The following is a 25,240-nucleotide window of genomic DNA, read 5'->3' on the forward strand; positions in this document are numbered from 1 at the left end:
GATTGATCGTGGAACAGGTTTGGTGATATTGAGATTAACACAAACACGAGCAAATTGCCCTTTTTCAACATTTTGTTGGGTAAAGTGGTCAAGTCTGATGGGGTGACCAATACAAGACACAATTTGGTTAAGATACCTCCAAGCCCAATATTCAGTAGGTAAAAATGGAATCTTAATCCATTGATCCACACTAGTAATGCGACAAAACTGAGCTCTAAACCCTGGATACCAAGGCATCAACACAAAGTTCAGACCTTGGACAAACCAAGGTCGACCATTCCAAACATCAAGCTTAGTGAGAGGGTTATCAAATTGAATTAAGAACCACCCATTGCCCAAATACCTGAATTTAATCTCACCCTTAGTGTTATTCCAGTCTTTGTTAAGTCTAGCTAGAATAGCAGCTTGAGGAATGAACTCCCCCCAAGCTTTCCCAAATAAACAAGACTTTTCCATAAGAGAGACCTCATCATCAGCAAGACGAGGAGCATTGAGGGAGATTACAGCGAGAGATTCACTGTGAATCTCTGCAGGGACAGTGTGTGAAGTGTGCGAAGGTGGGGAATTGGGAGCATCAATATAATTGTGACTTCCCACAGACTCTGAGTCCGAGTGGGAGAAGGTGTTGGGGATGGTGTTAACTGAACTACCAAGAAGACAGGCAGATTGAGGTTGAGAGGAAACTATAGGATTGTTTGTCTTGAAAAGTGAGGCATAGTTGGAGGTTGAAAGATTATCAGACATGAATGAAATTAACAGGTAGTTGTGATTATAGTGAGAGTGTAGGAGAAGGAGATGTGAGAGAGTGATGGTGTGATCACAACAGTGCAATTGAGGTTCATATTTATAGTGGTGGTGATTTAAAAAAGGGCGGGGAAAAACAACCAAGGTAATTACTGAGACCATACAGAAAGACATATTAAGAGACATCTTATTAACCACAAAAATCAGAATCCCATGGCAAAAAAACACATAGTTAATGAGAAAGTAGATAATATTAATACCAATTAACAATAATCCATAATTAATATTAGATCTGAGGGTAGAACAGGCAATTAAGGGGCGATTATACAGGAGATTAAGAGAAACGTGGGCATCAAGGTGAGATAAATAACACACATTAAACCAAAAACCAAAACCAAAGGCATCATGAATACGAACAGGGCAAGAAAACACCAGATCAGAAACGATAAAACGAATATGACAATTTCCAAGATAATAATTAGCTAAAAATAGGTACTTCCCTGAGAATTTCGAAGGATTAGAGCAACTCAAGCAAGCAAAGGCCGCCGAACTCGTCAACCAAGAAAAACCAAACAATGGATTGGGCAAGATGGAGTAGCAAGGATTCTCAATTAAGATTAAATCCATTAAAAGTGGATTTCCCTCATAATTACAGACGGAGAAACCAAGGCCGCCGCCCAAGAAGAAAATCTCAACCCTCAGATTAAGATCCAAAGGTGGAGAAAAAGAGACTGAAAAAATCTCTTCATTAATCTCAATTAAAAAGGCATTAATGTAGGAAGTAGGGTAATAATTACCCTGTAAACTAGAGGAGCTTTTCTGGTTTTGGATTTGGAGAGCAAATCGAACAAAATCAAGGTTCAACAATGGATGCGAAAGAGAGGGGAAGGAGGCGGATGAACCGAGGAGTAGGGGGCTAGGGTTTGTTTTGTTCTTTGGAATCTCATATATATGGCTTTTTTTTCTTTTTTCTCTTTCTCTCTCTAAGTTTCTTTCTCTCTCTCATTTTTGGTATATATATTCTCTAAGTGATTGATATTACAAATACTTTCGTACGTATTTTTCATGTCAAAAGGTATTTGAAACGGTTTGTTTGAAATCAGGAAATTTAAATTAATACTCGTACGTAAGTTGGTATTTCCTGAAAGTATATTCATTGACAACAACCGTTCAAAATCATAAAATTACGGAGTAGATGTTTCTTAAAAATATTTTATATTACGATTCACTATATATATTTATACGGCATTAAAAATGTTGGCGCTTTGCACTCATTTTATGATTTTTGAGCATGATTTTGACTTTTGAGCCATTTTCATAAAATACACAAACAAAAACAAAAACAAAGACCACAAGCCAACAGCTTTGTACTACGTAAATGACATGATTTGAAACATGTTTTTAGTAATAAAAAAAAAAAACCAAGCATAATTTTAAATTTTATTGAAATCAAATTGACCATTAACTCCACACGTACTAATCAAATTGACACTTTTTATCAAATCAAAGAAGATGTAGAATGCGAGCTAGAGTGACCACGCTATAAAATTAATCATTATTTAGTTTACGTATTTTTTTCACTTAAGTATTTTTTTTTTTTTTTGTTGAAGTATCACTTAAGTGAAAACATAAGTTTGAACTAGTACCCCTCAAAAAAGACAAACAAGGACATAGTAGGGATACCTGTTACCCAAATTGAATCGCTATAACTAAAATAAAAGTGGTTACGTACAAATTAAAAAAGGCCGGATACGTTTAAATAAGTGAATTTCGTGTAAAATCACAGTTACATTAGTACTTCTCCTTGACCCTTAAAAACCCAACTTCTTCCTTGTTTCTCTTTCTCCTTGCTCAAATATGTAATGTAACACACTGCATTTTCTCTCTCTAGCTTCTCTCAACAAGCCTACCCTCTTTCTTTAACTATCCTTGTTTGTTTCTCCTCTTCTTCTTCTTCTTGTTGATTGTAATTAGCAATAATAAGTGATCCTAATCTGAACTCGAGAAGTAGCTAGCTAGCTAATCATATATATAAGGTTTGATTAGATTAAATAAATGGGGCATCACACATGCTGTAACAAGCAGAAGGTGAAAAGAGGGTTATGGTCACCTGAAGAAGATGAGAAGCTCATCAACTATCTTACCACTAATGGCCATGGCTGCTGGAGCTCTGTCCCAAGGCTTGCTGGTTGCTTATTCTCTTCCCTCTCCTTCTCTTTCTTAACTTCCCTTCTTTCGGAAACAATCTCTCTACATGTCCATAAACCCGAATCCTCTATATATGTATCTTATGAAAACTGAGTAAAGCTCATAAATTAAACAATGCTAGTCTAGCACTGAGTGTGTAAATGTCATTTTTTTGGTGTGCCAAAATCATTTCCTGGATATGATCCATTTTTGTTTTAATAGTACATGGATCAAAATTTGTGTTCATATTGGGAATTTGTGTTTGGTTGTTGCAGGTTTGCAGAGATGTGGAAAGAGTTGCAGACTGAGATGGATAAATTACTTGAGACCAGACTTAAAACGTGGGAGTTTTTCTCCTCAAGAAGCTGCTCTCATCATTGACCTCCACAGAATTCTAGGCAACAGGTTCTTTCTTTTTTTTCCCCTTTTCCCTCTATTCACTTTTTTTGGGTAGTTAAAAGAGAAGTTATAACATATACAGTACGTCATCCGATCCGGTGGAATTTATAGTCGTGTTAATAATAGTGTAATTTGAACTAGTAATGCGAAAATCAAGCTTGGACAAAGGATTATGTGATCCAAAAATCAAGGTTTGAACTAGTAAAATATTTGCATTACTAGAATAAAAGGATCAGATCATGAACTCAATTTGTTGATTAGTACTAGAAGTTGCTTTTTTTTTTTGGGTTTTATTATCTGTTTTAATTTTGAATTGTTAATTTGAGCAGATGGTCTCAAATAGCAAAGTATTTACCAGGAAGAACAGACAATGAAGTGAAGAATTTTTGGAATTCAAGCATTAAGAAAAGGCTTCTCTCTCAAGTTGCTGCTGCCGCGGCCGCCGCCCCTAATATCATATCTAATGACCTTCATCTCAACTATCTTCCTACCACCACTTCATCAAATACCTTATTAACTCATGATGATAATAATAATCATCATCTTTCAGGAGGATTTACCAACTTCTTCCCCTCTCTTAATAATTCCGTTATTAGCCCTAATTTCCAAGGTTTTGATAATCCCAATAATGATGATCTCATTAATCTTCCCCTAATCACCCCTCATAATTTGCTTCCACCCATTAATTCTTATGATAATAATCCAACTTTGTCATCACCATTGGGCTTTCAACATTTTCTTACTGAAGCTGGGATTAATAATCATCAATTTGTCAACCAAGATCAAGAGTACACATGCCCACAAGCATCATCACTATATGCACCGCCTATTTATGATGATGATGATCAGGCAATCATGATGAAGATGAAGATCACGACCGCGATGATGATGGCTGGAGTAGTCCCAATCATGCCGAAATTAGAAACCATGGGATCGTCATTCGAGGGAGAGGATTGTCATAGCATCATGATCCCATCCTCCTCCCATGATCATGTTATTCCTAAGTCACTACTTGTGTCATCATCATCATCATCATCATGTATGCCAAACACACAACAACTAGACTACTATAATTATGTTGACATTATGGATGATAATGAACAACATGTCATGATACCACCAACATCATCATCATCCTCATCATCGCCACCATCGCCACCACCGCCGTCACTATCGTCATCACTAGCAGCCGCAGCAACGACAACAACAACAGCAACAGGCTTACCTTGTGGTGGCACTGGCAGACAAGTTGGTCTGAACCCTAGTAGTAGTAGCTGTTGGAATGCCTGATTATGGTAAATTTTAGGCTTATATAACATTTATGTCTTGCTTGCTACTTAATATATTATATGTAGATTTGGAATTATATATTATTAATAAATTTATTAATCTTCATATATAGTATGCAATAATTAATTAAATTTCTATCAATAGGAAACCTAAATTATTTCTAGTTCAGGGTCTTAAGGAAGAAAGATAGGATATGGTTTCACATGTTTACCATACATTAATTTAAAAGAATTGGACCTACATATATATATATATATATATGAGTAATTAAATAATAGTCAGGAATATAAATCAGATTAAACCGTACATAATATGAATCAGTTATTTTTCTGTCAAGATTAGGTTTCTACTTTCAGGTACTCATATGTCTGTAGTCTGTTGTGTATGAAAGTACTGGGTTCCATTAATTATTTTACCCCACACTACTGCTGAAATCTCAACAGTACGTATTCTTCAAAGATTATATGATCTTCATACATAAGTCAACTCTCAACATGACAACATCCTTGAGCCTAAATTTACACAGCTGTTATTGAGTTCATGAGTTGCTTATGTAAAAGATGGATACACAAGTTCATGTTCCATACTTACATGAACTCTTCGATCAGTTCACTACCAGTACAGGTTGACGAGCCATGCACTTGGCCACGTATCCGTGTCTGACATTGCCCGTACTGAATAATGGAAAATTCTGATATTAGGTCAATCAATTCTAACAAAAAATATTATCGAAATATAAAACTAATAAATAGTACACCGTAGTTGATTTTGAAACTTCACCAGGCTTCCAAATTTTCTATTGTTGATTTTGATTGATTGCAATGATATGCAGGGAGGGAGGGAGGAAGGGTACGTTGGGGATTCAGAAAGGTCATGATAGATTGATGATTGTGCATCAGCATCAATAATGATGTCCTCTCTCAAAAAAAAAAAGGTACCGGATATTAACGATGGTTTCAGTATACGAACTACGGAGTATAATTTATATTATTAAGAAAACTAATGACAATAATAATAGTAATATAACCAACATAAGTTGGTGGAGTTGGTGGGGAACTCACCTTGTGACTTGGAGGTCACAAGTTCGAGCCCCATCAACTGTGAAATGCTTGGGAGTGGCTCAAGCGATGACCTGCGGAGCTGGGCTGGTTCACCTGTGCTAGGTGCTGGTTCAGTTAGGGTCCCTTCTTCTTACCTATTAAAAATTAAAAAAAAAAAATAGTAATATCAATTCTTGAACACAAGACCTCATGTTTCGTAAAGTAAATAGAATATGGGTGAAAAAAATAAGGATACAGGGAGTCTATAGTTATCCAAAGTATATGTAATGATTTTGTTGACATCACATGAATAACTAACTCGAGTTTTTTCCATTATTGAACTAACTATTTCAAATGTATAAACATTTTAAATATTAAGAACACATTTATACTCCAACTTGAAAAAGGACCTATTTTAATTTTCTATTATAAATATACTTTATAAAACGCCTATTTGTATACGATGATATAATTATAATAAGACAAAAAATGTACAAAAATTGACAAATCCGTACATCGCACGGGCTTCAATACTAGTAACAACTACGTATGTGCAATTTGATCTGGTGTGGAAGTTACACATAAAACAAAAGTGACATTTTAAAGGAAACGAAAAAATTAGTTAAACGACAATTTTAAAGGAACGGATAGGAATGACAATGGATCGGACTCGGGTCGGAGGTAGTAAACTCCGAATCCGATCCCATTTAAAATCCGGACTTCAAAATTGCATCCGTATCCAAATCCATTTAAAATTCGGACTTCAAAATTACATCCATATCCAAATCCGAATCAATATCCATATTCATTTACTTACATATCCATATACGATTTCATATCCAAATTCAAATTGCATCCATATCCATAATCATGCGTTAACTTTACTTACATATAACTTGTATTTTTTTTAATTCTAAAATAAATTAGAAATCCTATTTCTCATTTACCAAAATCTAATGAGTTTCTAATAAATTAATAAATTACAAATATACACGCTTTAATTAAATATGTTAGATTAAATTGGGAACTTCTTTTTAAAAAAAAAGTTATGTACGAAAAATAATACACTTTGAAATAATTTCGGGTCGGCTTCGGATTCAGGTCGGAGTCTCTACAGACTTCATATCCGATCCATATCCATTCGGATTCTGATACTTTCAATCGGATTCGGACTTTTTTTTCTCAAATTTGGATCGAATTTTTTCCTTCATATCGGATCGAACTCGGTTCAGATTCGGATGGCCATCTCTAGAAACATAATCAAAGTATAGTATCTTGAGAAACTTCCCTTGGAGAAAAAAGGTGGTCAAAAATATTTCACATGACAAATGACAATACTAATAAACTTTGCACCTGTAAAGTACGTACATCTTCCTCCGGCCCCTACATAATAGAAGTAAATAGGAAACTCATGTCATTGTCTTCCTTGATAAAGGAATGTTTCGCTAAAAAGCAATTAAATTAAAAGATGAGAACATGCATTAATAATTTTCAAATTAAATTAATCACATTTAGAACATAACCAATGGCGGTAGTGCGGTACTCTAATTGAGGATCAAAAATATTTCATATTTTTTTTTATTTTTTCAATGGTGAGTCCTAACATCTATTTTATTTGAGACTCGTTTTGAGACTGAAATGTTCAATGGTGAGACTCACAAACAGTAACTTCTCATTAATCATTAGCCACCCATTACCCATAAATGGAGCACACTGAACAAGAAGATTGGTTATTACTGTCATAGTAGAGCAACTCCAATTGTTGTAGCTAGGGATTTGCTTGTACTTTTTAGAAATTTCAAACTAATAGCTTGACAATTGGAGTTGAAATGATGAATTAGTTTGGCTAAGTTAATTAGCTTAATTGCCTAATTAACTTAAGCTAATTTGCTTGAAAGTTAAAGTTATTGTTAATTAGCTTAAGTGCCTAATTAACTTAGCTTAAGCTAATTTGCTTGAAAAAAAGTAAATTAAAAAATTAAGTTTAAAATATTAATTGACAAATATGAGTACATTAAATATTAAGCTAATAGCTAACCATTAGGTACCAACTAGCTAGAAATGGGAGTAGCTTGACATATTATATGGCATGACAAGCTAATTTAGAAATTAGCTTTGCGTGGAAAATGCTCTTAGATTTATTTATTTTTTTGACGGAAAGGCTATATTCCCTTAAAAGTTAATACTTCTCCTAAAACAAAGAAAAGGAGAGCGCTTTAACTCGTGCAATATAAGACATGGACTACGTACAAGAAAGTTATTGTTAGGAATCAAGGTAAGACAAATCTAAAATATAATATTGGCTATATTCGACAAAGGTGGTAGATGATGCATCAGAAATTACTATAAATAGAAGGGATTAGATATTAATAGCTCTTATAGAGTACACCGCAAAAGTTACCGTAAGAATTTGTTCCATAAAACTAGTTGTTCAATACGAGTATGTTAAAAGATAAAACATATAAAGAGTATCCCCTCTTTTCTACCTTTATAAACTTGCCCCTCCAAACAAAATGAATTGTTATAGAGATACAGAAACAATTGTGTGAATATTGAACGTAATCAAAGATGAGAGAGACTTGTCACTTACGTAGTACAAGTTACAATGACTATTCTTGTAAGTTGGTCATGCTTCGTACTAAACAAGGGAAACAATAATAGTGAGTAGTTCTAATTCTAAGTAGGGTCTATTGGGAATTTGGGATTGAAATTTGCTTTTATTGGAGAAACATAAACCAAGTGAATGATAACAATGTATCATAATTAGTCCGTTACATTTTAATCAAAATAATACTCTAGTGAAAACGTACCCCCTCTAAAAACGGGAATTTTACTTTAGCTACAATAGCATTATAAATTACAAATTGAGAAAGGGGTAAGCATGTATCATACACATGTATTCGGTCTATCATCACTACATCAAGGCTTCATTAAGTACTAAAAAAAAGTTAATTTATACATACTAGAAAAGTAGAGTTAATATTTTTTGGTTCTTTTTTCTGGTATCTTTATTCTACAAAGTAATTTCTGATATATAATAAACGTAAATCACATTTTGGAGCCCCTACGTAATAGACTATAATATTCATTGATGATAATTCAACAAAACAAATTGTGTTAACTGGAAAAAAAACAAAAAAAAAGTTGAAAACTAATTGAGGTGATTAGTTTAATAACACGAAAGTAGTAATATATAAGTCATAAAGTGATAAGAGGCACTACAACATATAAGACCAAAGAGGGCGAAATAAGTCGCCCTCTTTGATCAAAATATCGCCTTGTTAAGCTACAAAGGCGACCCTATGATCGCCCTCAACATCGCCCTGTTACAACCGTCGTATTAGCTTTCCAGGGCAAATAACAATAAGCGCCCTCTTTGGTTAAGATCTAATAGGGCAGTTTATGTCGCCCTGGTTGTTACATTCAAGAAAGGCATCTGGCTTCGCCCTCTTTGCTTGGAATCAAGGACGGCATAACACATTTGCTCGCCCTTTTAAATCATGTCAACAAGGGCAAGTGTTTCGCCCTCTTTGTTCAAAATCAAATACAACAACCTGATATCGCCCTCTTTGATAATAATTTTATTTTTAAAAAAACAATTTGATGGCTAGGCGGGAACCTGACATAGAAATAATTCATTCCATAAACTATTTCAAATATTGCACATTGCTTTCGAAAGTTTCTTTTACACCCTCCAAAAAGATGAATTTCCTGACTGCAGCAAGCAATGACTTTACATCCTAATTACAAAATAGTTCTTACAACTTCATAAAGCTCCTAAGCATAACTGAGTATGTGAAGTTAGCAGGAAAACCAACTTCTCATGCAACAAAAGATGGACTCCGAAAGAAGATGTACCGATCAGCAAACTCGTCAAGGCCAAAAAAACCATATTTCCTGTAAGCAAAATATAGAGAAATTTGAACTTCTCAAATTAGCTAATAACTAAGACTAATTTAACTAGGGAAATACCTATCTGTCATAAAAGACAACAACCAAGAGTTGGCATTAGAGAATAGAGTGTGCTGGACTATCAGGCTTCTTTACAGAAACAAAATTAGCTAACTTGATAATATATGTACATCACCACACATATAACTTTATGCCTACCATACCAGAAATCCCTAAGCCTACATTGCCTGAAATGCCAAAGCTCGAGGTACCATAAGATTGGCTATTGACCAGCATGAAATCCACCAACTTCCCCAAAACCAGCAATTCAATAAACTATAATCCTCCATTTTCAACCAAAAATCTCAACTTTCTTATTGCATATCCCAATATTGTCAAAACCCAGAAATACCCTTCACTAATTTTAGCTCTTTGTTCAAGAACACCACACACCCACAATTAGAGTGACAACACAATTGGTGAAAATTCTAATTCAAAATCCAATGCTGAATTTGGTTCTAATTCAAGTGAGATGGACAAACAAAAAACCCAAGTCACTGTAACTGCAACACACTGCAACACAATTAGTATGTACGGATTATAAATATATGATACCGATGTACGTAACTTTTCCTTTTGTTTCAAAATACCAAGTCACTGTAACTGCAACACACTGCCACAAAGAACCAACAAACACCACACATCTAACTGTAACTGCAAAACTACCTACCCTCCCTGACTTCCTGCAATCAGCCGCCCCAACACAACACCCACATCCTAATTTCGGCAGCATCTCCCCATAAAATGATTGCATTTACCCCCCCCCCCCTTTCCCATGAGTTTATATTCAAAATAATTTCACTTTAATATTAAAACTTACCTTATTTATGTCAAGCCAATCTTGTCCATGATTAACTGAAGCTTTTGTTCTAATTCTTGCTGTTTCTTCTTAGCCTCCAGTTTATGAGACTCAAATTCTGCTCTGATCATGCTATTTTCATTCTGCAGATGCTCCACATTAGCTTCTAGCTCTGCTCTTCCTTTCTTCCCATCCTTGGATAACACAGGGTGACCTTTACCTAACCCACGTGCATAACCCGAACGATATCCAAGCACTTCTTTGTAGGCAATATCCAAAATAAGATTGTCAGCTCCTTTCTCTCTGACTTCTTTTTCATGTAACTCTTTAAATGCCTTGTACTTGATTTCGGCCTCATCGTCAAACTTCCCATTTTTATGCCTATGGTGATAAAACTAAGAAGATAAAAATTTGCAATAAGAGAAAAAATGATGCACTGGATATAAATAATCCAATTACCTCTTTGACTTTTCCCATAGCTTCAAATATATAGGATCACCATTAGTTTCATTGACCTCCTGCTCATCTTCATTGACCTCCTGCTCATTTTCTGCCTCAAGTTCCTAGGAAAAGTAAATTGATAGTATTCAAACTAGAAACTTAAAGTACACAAATGAGTAAACAAACCAGAGAGGGATTCGAATTTGAAATTAAGACTTCCATAAGCTCACCAATTCATAAATTATCCTAGCGGTTGATTTGGAACCACATGCGGACTTGATCTTCTTTGAAAGAGCATTCGCCCGATTCTTTTCACTCTTTTCCTTAAATTTACAACATTAACATATTAGATTAATAAAGTTATTATAAGGCTAATAGTATAAGAATATTCACTATACTTACCCTCTGTTTAGGATTGCCCCAATAATTATATATAAGCCACCTCCATTGGGTAAGGTCTATAGTTGCTGGACAAGCACGTTCTGCTTCTTTCAAAGTTTTGCACTTTGTAAAATGGTCAGCCTTCAACCTTTCTCTCCAATGCCTATAAAGGTTAGAGCACTGAATGTGTATCGCTTTTGGAATGTGTGCACCTTCACCGAAGTCAAACTTTGCCTACAAAAAAGTCAGTAGAAAAATATCAGCTGCTAACAAGACAATAACTTGAACTTAATGAGAATCAACAAAAATTTTGGGGGTTTTCATACATGAATCCTACTATACAACCGATCTATTGCGTCTTCAGGCATATCATTCCAGCTTTGAACATTAAGAGGGCATATTTCCTTCACCCAATCAGCACATTCACCCACAAATTGGTTTGCATTCTTACCCACAGCAGCTCCCAATGAGGATGGAATATGAACCTTAACCTTTCCTGGTTCGGTAATTCTCAGTTTTTTATATTTAAGTGCTCTACTTGGACCTCGAAAAGGACCTAAGCAAAAAAGAACACAAATAAAATAAGTCAGGGGCAGCCATATCAGAACCTGTCTACTCCTATGCGATAACATAAAGCAACTTTCTTGCAGACTCAAGCTTAGTTACTGCGGCATCAACTAGCACAATACATATAGTCTATTAGTCTATCTACTACAACTACGAATGAAAGTCCTAGTCTAGTCTAGCAACTTCACCCTGCATGTAACCTACTGATCTAATTAACTAAACTTATGTTGGGAACAAAAAGATATGCTAGCTCTTACCCCTGCATCCTCAGGACATGGAACTTCCAACATGTGTTCCGGGATCCAATGATTTAGGAAAGAAAACAAATAAGTGAAGAAATGAATAACTTATAGCAGATGTCTCTGGGTAACAACTCTTTTGTAAACAAGCACGACATATTGAAGGTTGAAGAATATTTTCTGTTACCGAGGCAAGTTCCAATCCTCGGACAATATATTATGTACTACTTGACATGGATTTATGCAATTAGCATTGGTTGAAACCTAGTTCCTTTGTTAGGTAATTTAATTATACTTCTAACCCTGGTTCATTGGAATGAGTTATATTCTTTGTTTGTTTTTCAAATAGGAAAAAGTAAGGTTTGTCATATCTGAAGTCCACTTGAGAGAACACCATTCAAATTTCCTAAACACTTACAAATCCCAGAACTTTGATAGACCTTGACTCCATGACCATGGAAGAGGCAGTACAATTTTTAAGACTTTATTAAGTAATCCAATATTAAGGATATTAAGTTTAAGATCGTCCAAATATAGAAAACGGAAGTGCATGCATCCAGATAGATTTTATAAACTTTATCATCCATGGCTCTTAATTTCCAGATATAGAGAGCAACTGTAAATACAGAGATATGGCATAACTGACCTTAAAGTGACTCAAAATCTGTCTAGATATGTCTGCAGGCTTACGATATCAAACATGAGAGTAATAACAATACTTATATACCTTGTCTTTTTTTCTTAGGTTGTTGAGTGGTAGAGTCTAGTTGCAATAATAATGATTGAGTGTCTAGATTGATTGTTCTTTCTCCTGCAAAATCAGAAATCGATATCAAAAGCTCCACAGAATGTGGTTAGTTTACAGATTCTAATAACAATGCTAGAAACCAATCATATATACTCACCTTCGGGCAAATTTCTTGAGCTAGAAGCCATCAAATCAACTCCTGAAAACAACGGAACAAGACCTATAAATTAGAAATTTATGTAATATTAAGGTCAAAACCAGATGCAAACAACTAAACCAGAAAGTAAAGGAGGGGCAGATATTAAGGTCAAAACAAGATGCAAACAGATTGAAATTAGGAACAAGACTTATAAATTAGGAATTTATGTAATGGACAAACAATAAGAAATATTAAGTTCCATTAAAGATTAACCAATTCAAATTAGGTCCTGAATACATATAACTAGTAGCATAAATGAGAAACAAAAAAGCTCCTTAGCAGCAAGCCGATGAGTTATTCACTGTCCAAGTCATACAAGCCCCCAGGGATTTCTTCTTCTTCTTCTTCTTCTTCATCGTCTAGCTCACGTTGCTCATCTTGCTCACTATCTTCTTCTTCCTCTTCATTCACAACCTCATTTTCCAACTCAAAATCACTTGCATTCACCAACTCTGGAGGAACATCATTTCTTGGTAAGAGAACATCATCATCATCATCATCATCTCCATCATCTCCATCACCTTCCACTGAATTTGGTACTTCAAAGTCCAATCCAACGTCGTCATGATCATCATCGGAGCCATCTACCTCAACAATAGGGAAATTGTAGAAATTACGAGGGACAGTCTTAATAACAATTCTCCAATCTGGCTCATTATGTGCCCTAACATAATAAGTCCTTTTCTCCACTCTCTGCATCTCCTTTAACAATTACTCCACTATTTTGCGTCTTTCGCCTTCTTTGACGCTTCTTAGTGTGAAAGCGATACCCATTTACATAGTATCCTTGATAGCTTTTCACACTCTTACTCGGGCCTCGTGACAATGATAGTAACTCAGTTGTTACTCTTGGATCCCCCTCCGTGTAAAGCTTCCAAATCTATGAAAATGAATTTCTTAAGTAGCTTAAATCATAATATATAAATTGGAAATTAATGAACTACACTCGGTTCACTTACCTGAGATCGAAACCAATCAACTAGACTTGGTTTTGGCCCATGTATAGTGGTGTACTCTCTGTACAACATACAAGTGTTAGTGCACTTCTTGACACTTGTAATAAAATAGTTATAGAAAAGATGATAGCTTACCCTATAAATGGTTGTACTTCTTGACAATTCATCAGAACATACAATTGAGCTTGCTTCCAATCCAAAAAGCTCAATTGCTTAAATGTTCTTTTGCCTAGTGGATTCCCCTTCTTTTGGAAAACTGATAACTTAAACAACAGAGATTCTTGCCTATCCATGTCATTTCTACTCATGCGATTGAACTTGGTCTCAATCCCATTTAGATATCTAGATATAAAGGAAAGACATTCTTCCATTATGCGTGCATTAGCTATCGAGCCTTCTGGTTGTGCTTTGTTACTCACAGTAGGTTTCATTGTGTGCATTTCCCTACAAGCGGTAACCATTACACAACATGTTGCAATGAAAAAATAACTTCACATATTAATATAAAAGGAATAACTTGTTACCTTTCAAACCGATATTGCCAACGATACTGCACTGGGCCAGCTATCTTGGCCTCATTGGCCAAGTGGATTGGAAGGTGGACCATAATATCAAAGAAAGCCGGAACAAATACCTTTTCAAGCTTGCAAAGAGTAATTGCAATACTCTTTTCCATCTTCTCCAACACATCAATTTTTAGATTTTTAGAACACAATTGCTTAAAAAATAAGCTAAGCTCAACCAAAGGTTCTAGCACCTCCTTAGGTAAGATACCTTGAAATTCCGGTTTAAGCAAATCTTGCAAGAACACATGACAATCATGACTTTTCATGTTTGAGATTTTTCCATCTTCCATACTTGCACATCGAGCTATGTTAGAAGAGTAACCATCTGGCACTTTAACCTTGGACAAGAACTCCAATACTTTACGCCTCTCTATAGATGTCAACTGATATGGTGCTCTAGGGATGGCATATTTATCACCTATCTTAATAGGAATTAAATTATGATGCACATTCATCTCCTTCAAATCCTTTCGAGCTTTCAAGGTGTCTTTTGTCTTGTTAGGAATATCAAGTATTGTTCCTAATATACTGTCACAAATGTTCTTTTCAATATGCATGACATCTAAGTTGTGTCTTATCAAAAGCTTACTCCAATAAGGAAGTCTAAAGAAGATGCTCAACTTCTTCCATTGGTCAAACAAGTATCGATCGGTTCTCTTTCGCTTCTTCCCAAAAATCACATTGGGGACACCATCAAATGCCTCTAATATCTCATCCCCTGACAAAGGAATAGGAGGTGGTCGTCTCTCCTTTTCCCCATCAAAAGATTTCTTGTCATTTCTCCACCTATGATCGGGTTCCAAGAACATACGAGTACCTTTAAAGCATTCTTTCGATCCATGCTTTAACCGCTTGTGCCAAGTATGCTTATGACATGTTGGGCAAGCAAGTTTACCACAAGTACTCCAACCAGACAGATTCCCGTAAGCAGGAAAATCACTCATTGTCCACAATAACGCTGCCTTCATATTAAAATTTTGGCGACTATGTGAATCATAAGTTTTCACCCCAACTTCCCATAACTCTTGAAGTTCATCGATCAACGGCTCCAAGAACACATCTATATCATTTCCGGGGGACTTTGGACCAGGAATTAAGAGTGATAGCATGATGTAAGGACTTGTCATACACATCCATGGTGGGAGATTATATGGCACTAAAAAGACTGGCCATATACTGTACTTAGTGCCTAAATGTGCACCAGGATTGAAACCATCAGTTGAAAGACCTAATCTCACATTACGTGGATCTGCTGCAAAATCAGGAAATGAATCATCGAGCTTCTCCCATGCCTTTGAATCAGATGGATGCCTTAATACGTCCTTATCAACTCGCTTCCTATCCTTATGCCATCTCATGTGCTTAGCAATTTTTGAAGACATAAAAAGCCTTTGAAGCCTAGGGACTAAAGGAAAATGACGAAGAACTAGACGAGGTATTCTAGGAATCCGTTGTGAGGTCCCTTGAGATTCCGAAAATGTGACACTATCATCAAATTCACCACTACCTTCTTTCCATCTGGACTCCTCACAAGTAGGGCATGAATCGGCATTTTCATACTCCTTTCTATAAAGAATGCAATGATTCACACAAGCATGGATCTTCACATAATTCAACCCAAGATCTTTTGTGTACTTCTGGGCTTCACGGGAGCTCTTTGGAAATTTTGGATCATAATTGAAGGCCTTTTGTAATGCATTAAGGAGCAGACTAAATGACTTCTCAGGCCAATGTCCACTAACCTTAATATGTAAGAGAGTTACGATGAACTCCAACCTTGAAAAGGTTTTACAACCCGAGAATAATTCTTCTTCTGCATCTTTCATCAACCTATGAAATTTATCAGGAATCTCAGCACGATCCTCTTCTTCTTCCTCATTCAAATTCTCGGGCACTACATTTGTGGCATCATGCACCAAAGCTGCCATCTCCTCTGATACGAGAGGATCTTCATCATCAAACCAATCGCCTTCCTCCTCGGACATTTCCATGTTTCCCATGTCTAGGGATTGTTCTTCTCCATGGAATATCCAAGGATTGTAGTCAGGCTCTATTCCTACTCGGAAAAGATGGGCACGCATTGTCTCTCTATCATGGTCGATATAATTTCGACACTTCAAACAAGGACACCTTTTCTTAGCCCCAGTATTAAGGATTGTGTCCTTGAAAGCAAATTCGAGAAAACTTTTAACACCATTTCGGTAAGTTGGTTGTAGCCGATTGCTCAACCCTTGAATATGCATCCAACTCCTATCATTATCCATGCTATCTAGCAAAAGATTGGAAATAATTATAGGGGTGGGGAGGCACAATCATTCATATTTTAACACGAAAATGGTAGCAGTTCCCAACATGCAGTTAATGCAGCAGCAGAATAGCAGTAACAACAGTTAACAGTTAGCAGTTAGCAGCCACAGCAGTTAGAAGCAACAACAGTTAGCTAGCAGTTAATGCAGCAACAGTTAGCAGCAAAAGAAGTTAGCAACTGACCCTGAACTTAATGTAGCAGGCATCAACATCAATCATCATTTTTAATATTGATTGACCCTATAATTTCAGACATGGCCCTGAACTTTACTGCCCCAACCCAAGACATATTTCCACCATTTGCAATTTTCCTTGATTTGTGTTCTAAACACTTGCAACAAGCATTAAAAATGGCGGTATCAAGTTTCTCCCATGTACCAACCCTAAACCACACGGCATCATTGGACAAGAAATAACCAGAAAGTCAGATTAAAGGGATGTTATTGGTGGTAGTAATTTCCTTAATTCTACGACGCTTAAGAATGAACAAGCAAACAAACAACAATGACATCTCTAAAAGTCATGTCTCATTGCTCATCCAACTGATACGACGAGTGACTGTTAACTAAGGCCTACTGAATAACACACCAGGTAACAAATATGAACACCGTACTGAAGAACAAACCAGATAACAGATAATCATGTAGTGCCAAAAGATCAACTGCACTTGTAGCAAAACCCCATCATATTCCTCGAGTTCTACTGAACTTTACACACATGATGATAACAGAAGGAAATGGTGGAACACTATCATAAACAACTAATATACCATGTATTACTGAAGGGAATCCAATTGTAAATACAACTGATATTTGTTTTTTTTTTTAGTGAAAACGACTGATATTATTGTGGGTGTATTCGTTGCTTGCTTTTGATGACTCATGCCGCAGGTTCTGAATTGCTGGTGTTTTATGATGGGTTGTTCTGTCTAGTATGAACTGTTTGTATTGATATTTTGATTGGTTTTGCCCATTGTCCATCTCTTTCCTCTGTCAGATATTTTGTGGGATTTCGACTGTTTCTCTGAAGCCAATGGATTTTACACAAACACATACACATTTTAATAGAAGTTGGTAGTTATTTCAAACTCTTTTCTGATTTTGTATCTTGTGTGCCATAAATTAATTTACATGCTTCTGTGAACCATAATCACAAATTCACAATCACAGCCATGAACCCGTTTTATGCAGATCACTCCTTCAAATGCCAGTATTAAATTGTCAAGTACTCCATATTAACTAGATAAGTACACACTGAAAAAAATTCAAAGCTTATTTTGTACGTCACCAAAACTCCAGCACAACTACTATCTCCTCCCAAGGATATGCCACACTGAAGTCCTCAAGGCTCAAATAAATTGCACAAAAAACAAGTATTACATGCGTGTGAACCAATAAATAGCAATGCTCTCATTATTGTTTGAATACTCCACAATCTAATGCATATTCGAAAAAATCAATAGCGACATGCCAAAACCAAACTAATTTAAGGACCAAAAAACCAGCAGCGCTGAAATTATGGCATCAACCACTGAAGTTGCAGCAATAACCCCCTAAAAAATTGGTTTACAAAAAAATTGAAATTGAAATTGCAAAAAACCGCCATACATCTCAAAAATTGCAGAAAATTGAAATTGAAATCTGACAAAGTAGATGATACCAGTAAGCAGAAATCGGTCTCCTCTCGAACAAATCTCAGCAACAATCGTTCTCAGCAGAAGATCACAAGTTCGAACAAAACCCCCGAGGTTACGAACTAAGCTTAAACAAGTTGAGAAATTCAATTACTTTCGACTAAATTAGGATAATCTATGAAGAAATTAGGGAGAGAATCAGAAGCTACGAAATATCTTAGCATTTATTGATTTATTTTTTAGGGAAAACGAATTTGGGATTTTAGGGAAAATGAAGAACACTGGCTCCTGGAAGGCTGGAAGGAATTTGGGGAAAACTCTTGAAGTTTCTTTTTTATGTTTTCTTATTTTCGTATAGCTGAACGAGTTGAACTCTCATGTTTTACTATTTTCGTATAGTTATTTGATCAACCAGGGCGACTTTTAAAACTTGCCCTTGTATTATTACCAAGAAGGGCAACCTCAAACAAGTCGCCCTATTTGTTCATATATGAGACAGCGACAAGAACTCGCCCTAATTGCTTGTTCATTTAAAGGCGACTACAAATTCGCCCTCTTTGCTCAAATAATATCGCCCTGGTTGCTCTTTGTTTTTGTAGTGGAAGTAATGAAATCTTTAATGCCAGTTAGCAATTAGGAAAATTGATTAAAAAAAACCTCGCAATCTCTGCTATTTTTGTGCTTGGAGTAATTTAATTGGAAAAAAGTCAAAAGAAGATTTTCACTAATTAACAATTCACACATGTAGTCTTTAATAGCGTTCATATCTCAACTTAATATAATAAAAAAAAAAGTAAAAGAAAATATCAAATTCTCAGTTCACTACAAACTATTCCTTCTATTCCTAAAAATGTTCTTCTCATTTGCCTTTGGCACACTTGTCACTGCATATTTTACATCGTTAATATCTCTAATTACGTGTTATAAAAAATTATAAAATTTCATATTGTTCAAGTATTTATTGATGAATCAAACAAGACCTCAAAGGACTATGTTTTTTCTAATATTATTAAACATAATTCAAAAGATTCTCTTCAATTGTAAATAGTGTCAAGATTTCAAATGGTAAGAACATTAAAGAATGGAGGAAGTATAATGTCTATACTAGCAATCAACTAAAAGTTCTCTATCTATGAAAAGAGATAAAACCAAAAAAAGAAGTTCAAATCATACCTATTACTCCCTCCATTCCTTTTTGTTCTTCCCGTTTCTAATTCGGGTGTTTCTATATGTTCTTCCCATTTCCTTTTTTGGACATATCTTTTTACCATAAAATTCCCCACCATCCCTTATTTAATTCATTCACATTTCCCTATTCACCCATCCAACCCCACTTTTATGATTTTTTATTACTTTATTAAAAATATCTCCTCTCTCCTTCATTTCTTTATTACTTTCCTTTACTACTTTATTACTTTCTCTTACATTCAATCATTACTCTTACCCCAATCATTACAAGATTCCATTTTCTTAATTTCCACACCATTTCTCAGATGGGAGGAACATAAAGGAACAGAGGGAGTAATTTTAATCCGAAAATAATTACAATTGTCAAAATATGGAGCAAATTAATGACGAAAGAGTACTTATGTACATAATGTGGAGCGATTTCCTTCAATATTGCACAAACATACAATAATTCCCAAAATACTAGACCTGATCAAGATGAGCCCGGCCTGCCCGAAATTTTTGCGGGTTTGGACAGAAATTTCCGGCCCGACCCGGCCCGTAAATTTTATTTTTTTTGGGCGGGTTTGGGAAACACAAAAATACACTTTTTAGTTATAAATTTGGTCCGACCCGAAAATGGCCCGAAAATAACGGGTTTGGGCACAAAATTTTGGCCCGAATCTTGGCCCGGCCCGAGATAGCGGGCTGGTTTTTTACGCTCAAGCCCGGCCCGAACCCGGCCCGACCCGCCATTTGATCAGGTCTACAAAATACGTTACTTTCTTACTTAATCCCACCATACCGTCTACGTCAGCAAGGGAGAGAGAAATCTTTTTTTTTCCGGTTCACCACTGAACCGCTATCTCAGATGGCGGTTTAGTATGTATCATGCATCAGCCCATGCTGTTTCCAGTGTTCAGCCAGAAAATGGGCTGAAATCTTCCTGCCAAATAGTAAACCTGCAAACAACTCCAAGATCTCCAACAACCTTTATAATCCAACGCCAACAACCTCCACAAATCATACCAACCAACCAAACCATAACACTTAGGCAACAAAATAGAAGAGTGCAAACAAAAAATTTCCAAAATAAAATTTCCAATCGTTCCAAAATTTCAATCGTTCCAAAAATCGTTCCAATAATGACACATGAGTTTCTAAAAGTTCCAAAAGTTTCAATACTAGCAAACAAACAAAATATTACACAAAAGTTTCTAATGTAGCTCAAATCTAAGTTCTACGTTGTTTCTTTGCATGCTCGGATGATGAAAATGAGGACTCATCCTCCTCGGCAATTGGCTCGGTACGATGACTATTAGAGCAATTATTTTGTCGCCGGTAAGTGAGAAGCTGCAAAGGAGGAGATGAAATAACTTGTGATGTTGGCGGAGATGCAGTACTAACAGGAGGAGGAGTAAGTGGTGGAGGGCGTGGAGAAGGTGGTGATGGAGGGCGTAGAGGAGGAGTAAGTGGTGGAGGGCGTATTGGAGTAAGTGGTGGAGGACGTGGAGAAGATGGTGATGGAGGGCGTAGATGAGGAGTAAGTGGTGGAGGGTGTGCACGTGGTGGTTGAAAACCACGCCCTCGAGAAACATGTGAGGTGGAGGAGGTGTCGGGTGCACACTGAGACGAGGCTAATATATTGTTGAAGGATATGGTCTTGCCCCACTCTTGATAAGGTGTCAATGCAAGAGAAACTCAAATTGCGTAACGTATCAAGAGTGAGAGGAAGGGCCAAACTGGGAGGTAGCTCTAGCGCAGAATCCACAACTCGAGTGCATCTTGAGGCAAGATCAGCCAATGCATGTGACTACAAAAAAGAATGTGAAACAATAATTAGAATTCAACATTAGTTATGAATATAAACATTATACATGAAAATGGAACAAGGATTAATTTACCAAAATAATATCAGAGGAAGACGGCTGATAATGAGTGGTGGGGGTGATCGTGTAACAGGAGTAATGAGGAGTCTGTTGAAGCTACAATACCAATCCATATACTCCTTCATCCTCTCACGATGACCGGAAAAAGGAGTGCCTTGAACAATCCGACTCTCACGATCAGGCCACTCCTCCACATATTTGCGATGCATCTGTTCAAACTTCTTGTTTTTATACCGTCGATCCACATTATGAAGATCAACACTCGTGTCACACGCAACGGGAACTGACTGTTCCAATCCAAACTGACGCATCACTCGATTTGGGTAGTGGTACTCAACAATGTCAAAGCAAATCAACGATACAACTGAGCGCCATATATCTCTATCACATCTACAAATCTCGGGTAGTAAACCAAGTACCGTCTCTGAATATGGCTGCCAAGTCATCTACAATAAGTAAAAAGTGAGTATTTAGGCTACTTTAGGTGAAATTAAGCAATTTTAGGCAATTTTAGGCTATTTTGGACAATTTTAGGTGAATTTAAGCCTTTTTAAGCTATATTAGGTGAATTTAAGCTATTTTAGGTGAACCTAAGCCTTTTTAGGCTATATTAGGTGAATTGAAACTATTTAAGGCTATTTTAAGTGAATTTAGGCCATTATATGCCATTTTAGGTGAATTTAAGCTATTTTAGCCTATTTTAGGTGAATTTAAGCCATTCTAGACTATGTTAGGTGAATTTAAGCTATTTTAGGTGTATTTAGGCTATATTTGGTGGATTTAGGCTATTTAAGGTGAATTTAAGCTATTTAAGGCAAACCGCAAGCACATGGGAGCATGGCAACTTGTAGATTTTTAATTTCTCACAAGTGCAAGTTCTGGCTACAAGGTTAACAGTGTGTACGTTACCACCTTTACCCGAAGCTCTGCCTCCTCGTCCAGTTGTAACCTCAAATAGCCCCATCTCATGATCAAAGGCTTGGACCTCGTGAGCACCAGATTTTGCCATGTTCATTTCAATTGTTGTTGTGGCCTTCTCAACGAAATCATGGCCTTCTTCAATTCTCCTTTTACCCCAACCTCTCCTTGTAACAAAATAGGAGTGCACTCGGTAAAACGTCATCCTAACAAGGGCGGTTATCGTCAAACAACGAGCACCTTTCATCACCCCATTAAAAGCTTCGGACATGTTTGTGGTTTTCACGCCATATCTAAAACCACCATCATGGTGGACCGACCACCGATGAGAAGAAATATGCATCAAGTACTGACGAGCTTCAACATTAAATTCACCAATTCTTCCCAAGTAGTAATCAAAATTCTTTCTTTGACGAGCATCTGCGGCTTTTCCGAAAAGGTTCTTCACATAAGCATTATTGAACTGGGTGTTGACTTTAGAGGCAAGGTGAGAAGTACAAATCGATGGTGGGGAGGCGGCTCCTCCCACCCACTATTGAACTCATTCATTGTTTGCAAAATCCCTGCATGTCTATCAGAAATGACACACAAACCTTCCCTCTGAGTAACTAAATGTCGAATGCATTTCATGAACCATTTCCAACTCTCACCATTTTCACTTTCAACAATAGCAAAAGCAAGAGAGGACAATTGAGAATTCGCATATGTACCCATGTCTATGAGTAACGTGCCCTTGTACTTACCATACAAATGAGTTCCATCTATGGTGATTAGGGGTCGACAGTGCTTAAAACCATCGATGGAAGGCTTGAATGCCCAAACCACTCTCAAAAAAATGTGGACGGAAGGATCTTCATTAGAAGCCAAGGTACACCATTCCACGACGGTTCCTGGATTAGACTCCTTCAATGTTTGCATGTACCTAGGAAACTCTTCGTAAGATTTCTCCCAATCACCAAAAATGTTCGCAATAGCCTTTTGTTTCGCTGACCAAGCTCTCTTGTAAGTGATGGTATACTTAAACTTGTCTTTCACCGCTTGCACAATAACATGGATTTTCAAAGAAGGATCGGCACGAATAAGATCTTTTATCTCATTGCATACAAAATCAGAGGAGAGAAGAGGATGATCGATTGATTTTATGTCACCCAAACAATTACTTGCATGGGGGCCATTATACCTCACAATTCTGAATGACGCAAGACAAGGATCCTTGATTGCACGTAACCTCCATGAGCATTTGCATGAACTCTTTCTTTTACACTCAACTACGTATTTTGTGGACTCACTCTCCAATACCTTAAATGAATGATTTTTAGCTATGGAATAAGCTTTGACTATGTCTTTCAATTGCGCCAACGAATCAAACTCTTTCCCAATAGAAAATTCACCATCAAAAGAGTCGTTGTTGGACCAAGTCCTCCAAGAATCAAGCAAAATCGGATCCAACTCTGCAACATTGTTGAAAATTTGAGATGGAGCGCTTTCTCTTATAGCTTTTTCATTAGCATCTTGTGTATCTTCATCATCATCAACATCACTATCCACCCCAACCGCTTCATCTCCAAAAAAATCAACACATATTTGATCTAGAGAATCGAAAACTATCATAGATGGATCACCATTTATAGCTTCTACATGTGGTGTTTGAGTTGGAGAAGTGAGCTCTGAAATGTGTTCACTAGCATATTGTTCATCAGTAAGCATTCTTGTAAATAATGAATCCGTTAACCCACTTTGATTTGTCAAGGGCAAGTAGGGAAATGAACTCGCCCATGAATCCATTTCATGAAAGGATTCCAAGTGAGATTGAGGTCGGGTTGCTTTGGAAGTTGCTCGATGAACAATTGCATCGTGGTTGATTGTGTTTGAGACATAGCAATCAACATTGCTTTTAAAAAATTGTCATTATCCAAAGGAATGGCTTCATATGAACCGGACATCATTGAATACCTGATTAGTAGCTTCAACTCCACATATCTCGAGTCACATCTCATAAGATCATAAACCTTACTCAAAACCTCATCATAACTCATTTGAGAATTGACAAACCCAAATTTTCGCTCTCCTCCTTTATATGTAACATCACCGCTACTTTGCAAAATTTCCCCTCCCCAATGACAATAAATAGGATAGTCTGGCAACTCCATATTCTAAACAAAAAATAATATGATTAATAATACGAATCCATAATTTGGGGCATAATCTGATTTTAATTCAATTGAACTGGAGAAATTGAAGACTAAAATTCCAAATTGAAAAACTCGAGCTAAAAACGAAGCAAAGATCAAACTTTTAAGAGCACTTTTAAATGATAAGCAATTCAAAAAAAATCAAAGGATAATTATTTTAAAATAATATGATTAATAACATCGTTATCTCAATTAGCGGTTAGAAATACATTAACAATAAAAAAAAATTGCAATTCATGGTAATCATGATCATAAACCAACAAACAAACCTAAGCATGATCTTCATATAACATCATCAAAAAAATCCTAAACATAGGAACGATTTTTACTGAATTATTAATTAGCTTCGAATATATTAATTCAAAAAAAAAATTAGGGCTTACCGGTTGAAGCACCGACGACCGGTGGTGGGTGAGGTCGAAACTCGACGACTGTGGTGGGTGAGGAGGAAGCTCGACGGCTGTGGTGGCCGGTGGTGGCCGAAGGCTGAAGAATAATCCCCCCGAAATGGAGGAGAGACGGGGGGAAGGGTGAGAATGAGGAGCGACGGTTGTGGTGGGTGAGGAAGACGCTCGACGGCCAGAGGAAGGGTGAGGAATAAGCTCCGTGGCCGGAAGAACGGGAGTC

General features: G+C 36.5%; 4 protein-coding genes across 6 annotated transcripts; 1 reads left to right on the forward strand and 3 right to left on the reverse strand.

The window, feature by feature from the left end:
- Positions 1-2,540: 2,540 nt before the first annotated feature.
- Positions 2,541-4,727, forward strand: LOC110801063 (transcription factor MYB46). Its single transcript, XM_022006383.2, has 3 exons — positions 2,541-2,932; positions 3,207-3,336; positions 3,660-4,727. Exons 1-3 carry the CDS (start codon positions 2,800-2,802, stop codon positions 4,618-4,620), a joined length of 1,224 nt encoding a protein of 407 aa, XP_021862075.1. The 5' UTR covers positions 2,541-2,799; the 3' UTR covers positions 4,621-4,727.
- A 4,631-nt stretch (positions 4,728-9,358) lies between these two features.
- LOC130462771 (uncharacterized) lies at positions 9,359-12,149 on the reverse strand. 2 transcript variants are annotated; one of them, XM_056831674.1, is made up of 6 exons: positions 11,559-12,125; positions 11,254-11,466; positions 11,082-11,174; positions 10,870-10,973; positions 10,432-10,791; positions 9,359-9,557 (listed from the first exon to the last, which is right to left on the reverse strand). In XM_056831674.1, the coding sequence occupies exons 1-5, from the start codon at positions 11,862-11,864 to the stop codon at positions 10,437-10,439; spliced, it is 1,071 nt and encodes a 356-aa protein (XP_056687652.1). In that variant the 5' UTR covers positions 11,865-12,125; the 3' UTR covers positions 9,359-9,557; positions 10,432-10,436. The 2 variants fall into 2 exon arrangements, with proteins under 2 accessions (XP_056687652.1, XP_056687653.1); XM_056831675.1 differs by lacking the exon at positions 9,359-9,557 and having other exon boundaries at positions 10,485-10,805; positions 11,559-12,149.
- Positions 12,150-12,939: 790 nt separating this feature from the next.
- LOC130464290 (uncharacterized) lies at positions 12,940-19,005 on the reverse strand. Of its 2 annotated transcripts, none has more exons than XM_056833775.1 (5): positions 18,474-19,005; positions 14,466-16,772; positions 14,077-14,385; positions 13,945-14,002; positions 12,940-13,865 (listed from the first exon to the last, which is right to left on the reverse strand). In XM_056833775.1, exons 2-5 carry the CDS (start codon positions 16,769-16,771, stop codon positions 13,650-13,652), a joined length of 2,889 nt encoding a protein of 962 aa, XP_056689753.1. In that variant the 5' UTR covers position 16,772; positions 18,474-19,005; the 3' UTR covers positions 12,940-13,649. The 2 variants fall into 2 exon arrangements, with proteins under 2 accessions (XP_056689753.1, XP_056689752.1); XM_056833774.1 differs by having other exon boundaries at positions 14,466-16,776.
- Positions 19,006-22,865: 3,860 nt separating this feature from the next.
- LOC110801064 (uncharacterized) lies at positions 22,866-24,128 on the reverse strand. The gene has a single exon (XM_022006384.1). It carries the CDS (start codon positions 24,126-24,128, stop codon positions 22,866-22,868), a length of 1,263 nt encoding a protein of 420 aa, XP_021862076.1.
- Positions 24,129-25,240: the final 1,112 nt, after the last annotated feature.

Source organism: Spinacia oleracea, chromosome 6 (assembly GCF_020520425.1).
Source record: "Spinacia oleracea cultivar Varoflay chromosome 6, BTI_SOV_V1, whole genome shotgun sequence".
Classification (NCBI taxonomy): Eukaryota; Viridiplantae; Streptophyta; class Magnoliopsida; order Caryophyllales; family Amaranthaceae; genus Spinacia; species Spinacia oleracea.

Excerpts from the sequence above, each read along its gene's own strand:
- LOC110801064 (XM_022006384.1), bottom strand. The coding sequence starts at position 24,128 with ATGCTTACTGATGAACAATATGCTAGTGAACACATTTCAGAGCTCACT.
- LOC130464290 (XM_056833775.1), bottom strand. The coding sequence starts at position 16,771 with ATGGATAATGATAGGAGTTGGATGCATATTCAAGGGTTGAGCAATCGG. Across the intron at positions 14,386-14,465 it reads TGGCAATATCGGTTTGAAAG|GGAAATGCACACAATGAAAC; the intron begins GTAACAAGTTAT and ends TACCGCTTGTAG. Across the intron at positions 14,003-14,076 it reads GAAGTACAACCATTTATAGG|AGAGTACACCACTATACATG; the intron begins GTAAGCTATCAT and ends TATGTTGTACAG.
- LOC130462771 (XM_056831674.1), bottom strand. The coding sequence starts at position 11,864 with ATGTTATCGCATAGGAGTAGACAGGTTCTGATATGGCTGCCCCTGACT. Across the intron at positions 11,175-11,253 it reads GGGGCAATCCTAAACAGAGG|GAAAAGAGTGAAAAGAATCG; the intron begins GTAAGTATAGTG and ends TGTAAATTTAAG. Across the intron at positions 10,974-11,081 it reads CTAGGATAATTTATGAATTG|GAACTTGAGGCAGAAAATGA; the intron begins GTGAGCTTATGG and ends TACTTTTCCTAG.
- LOC110801063 (XM_022006383.2), top strand. The coding sequence starts at position 2,800 with ATGGGGCATCACACATGCTGTAACAAGCAGAAGGTGAAAAGAGGGTTA. Across the intron at positions 2,933-3,206 it reads CTCTGTCCCAAGGCTTGCTG|GTTTGCAGAGATGTGGAAAG; the intron begins GTTGCTTATTCT and ends TGGTTGTTGCAG. Across the intron at positions 3,337-3,659 it reads CACAGAATTCTAGGCAACAG|ATGGTCTCAAATAGCAAAGT; the intron begins GTTCTTTCTTTT and ends TAATTTGAGCAG.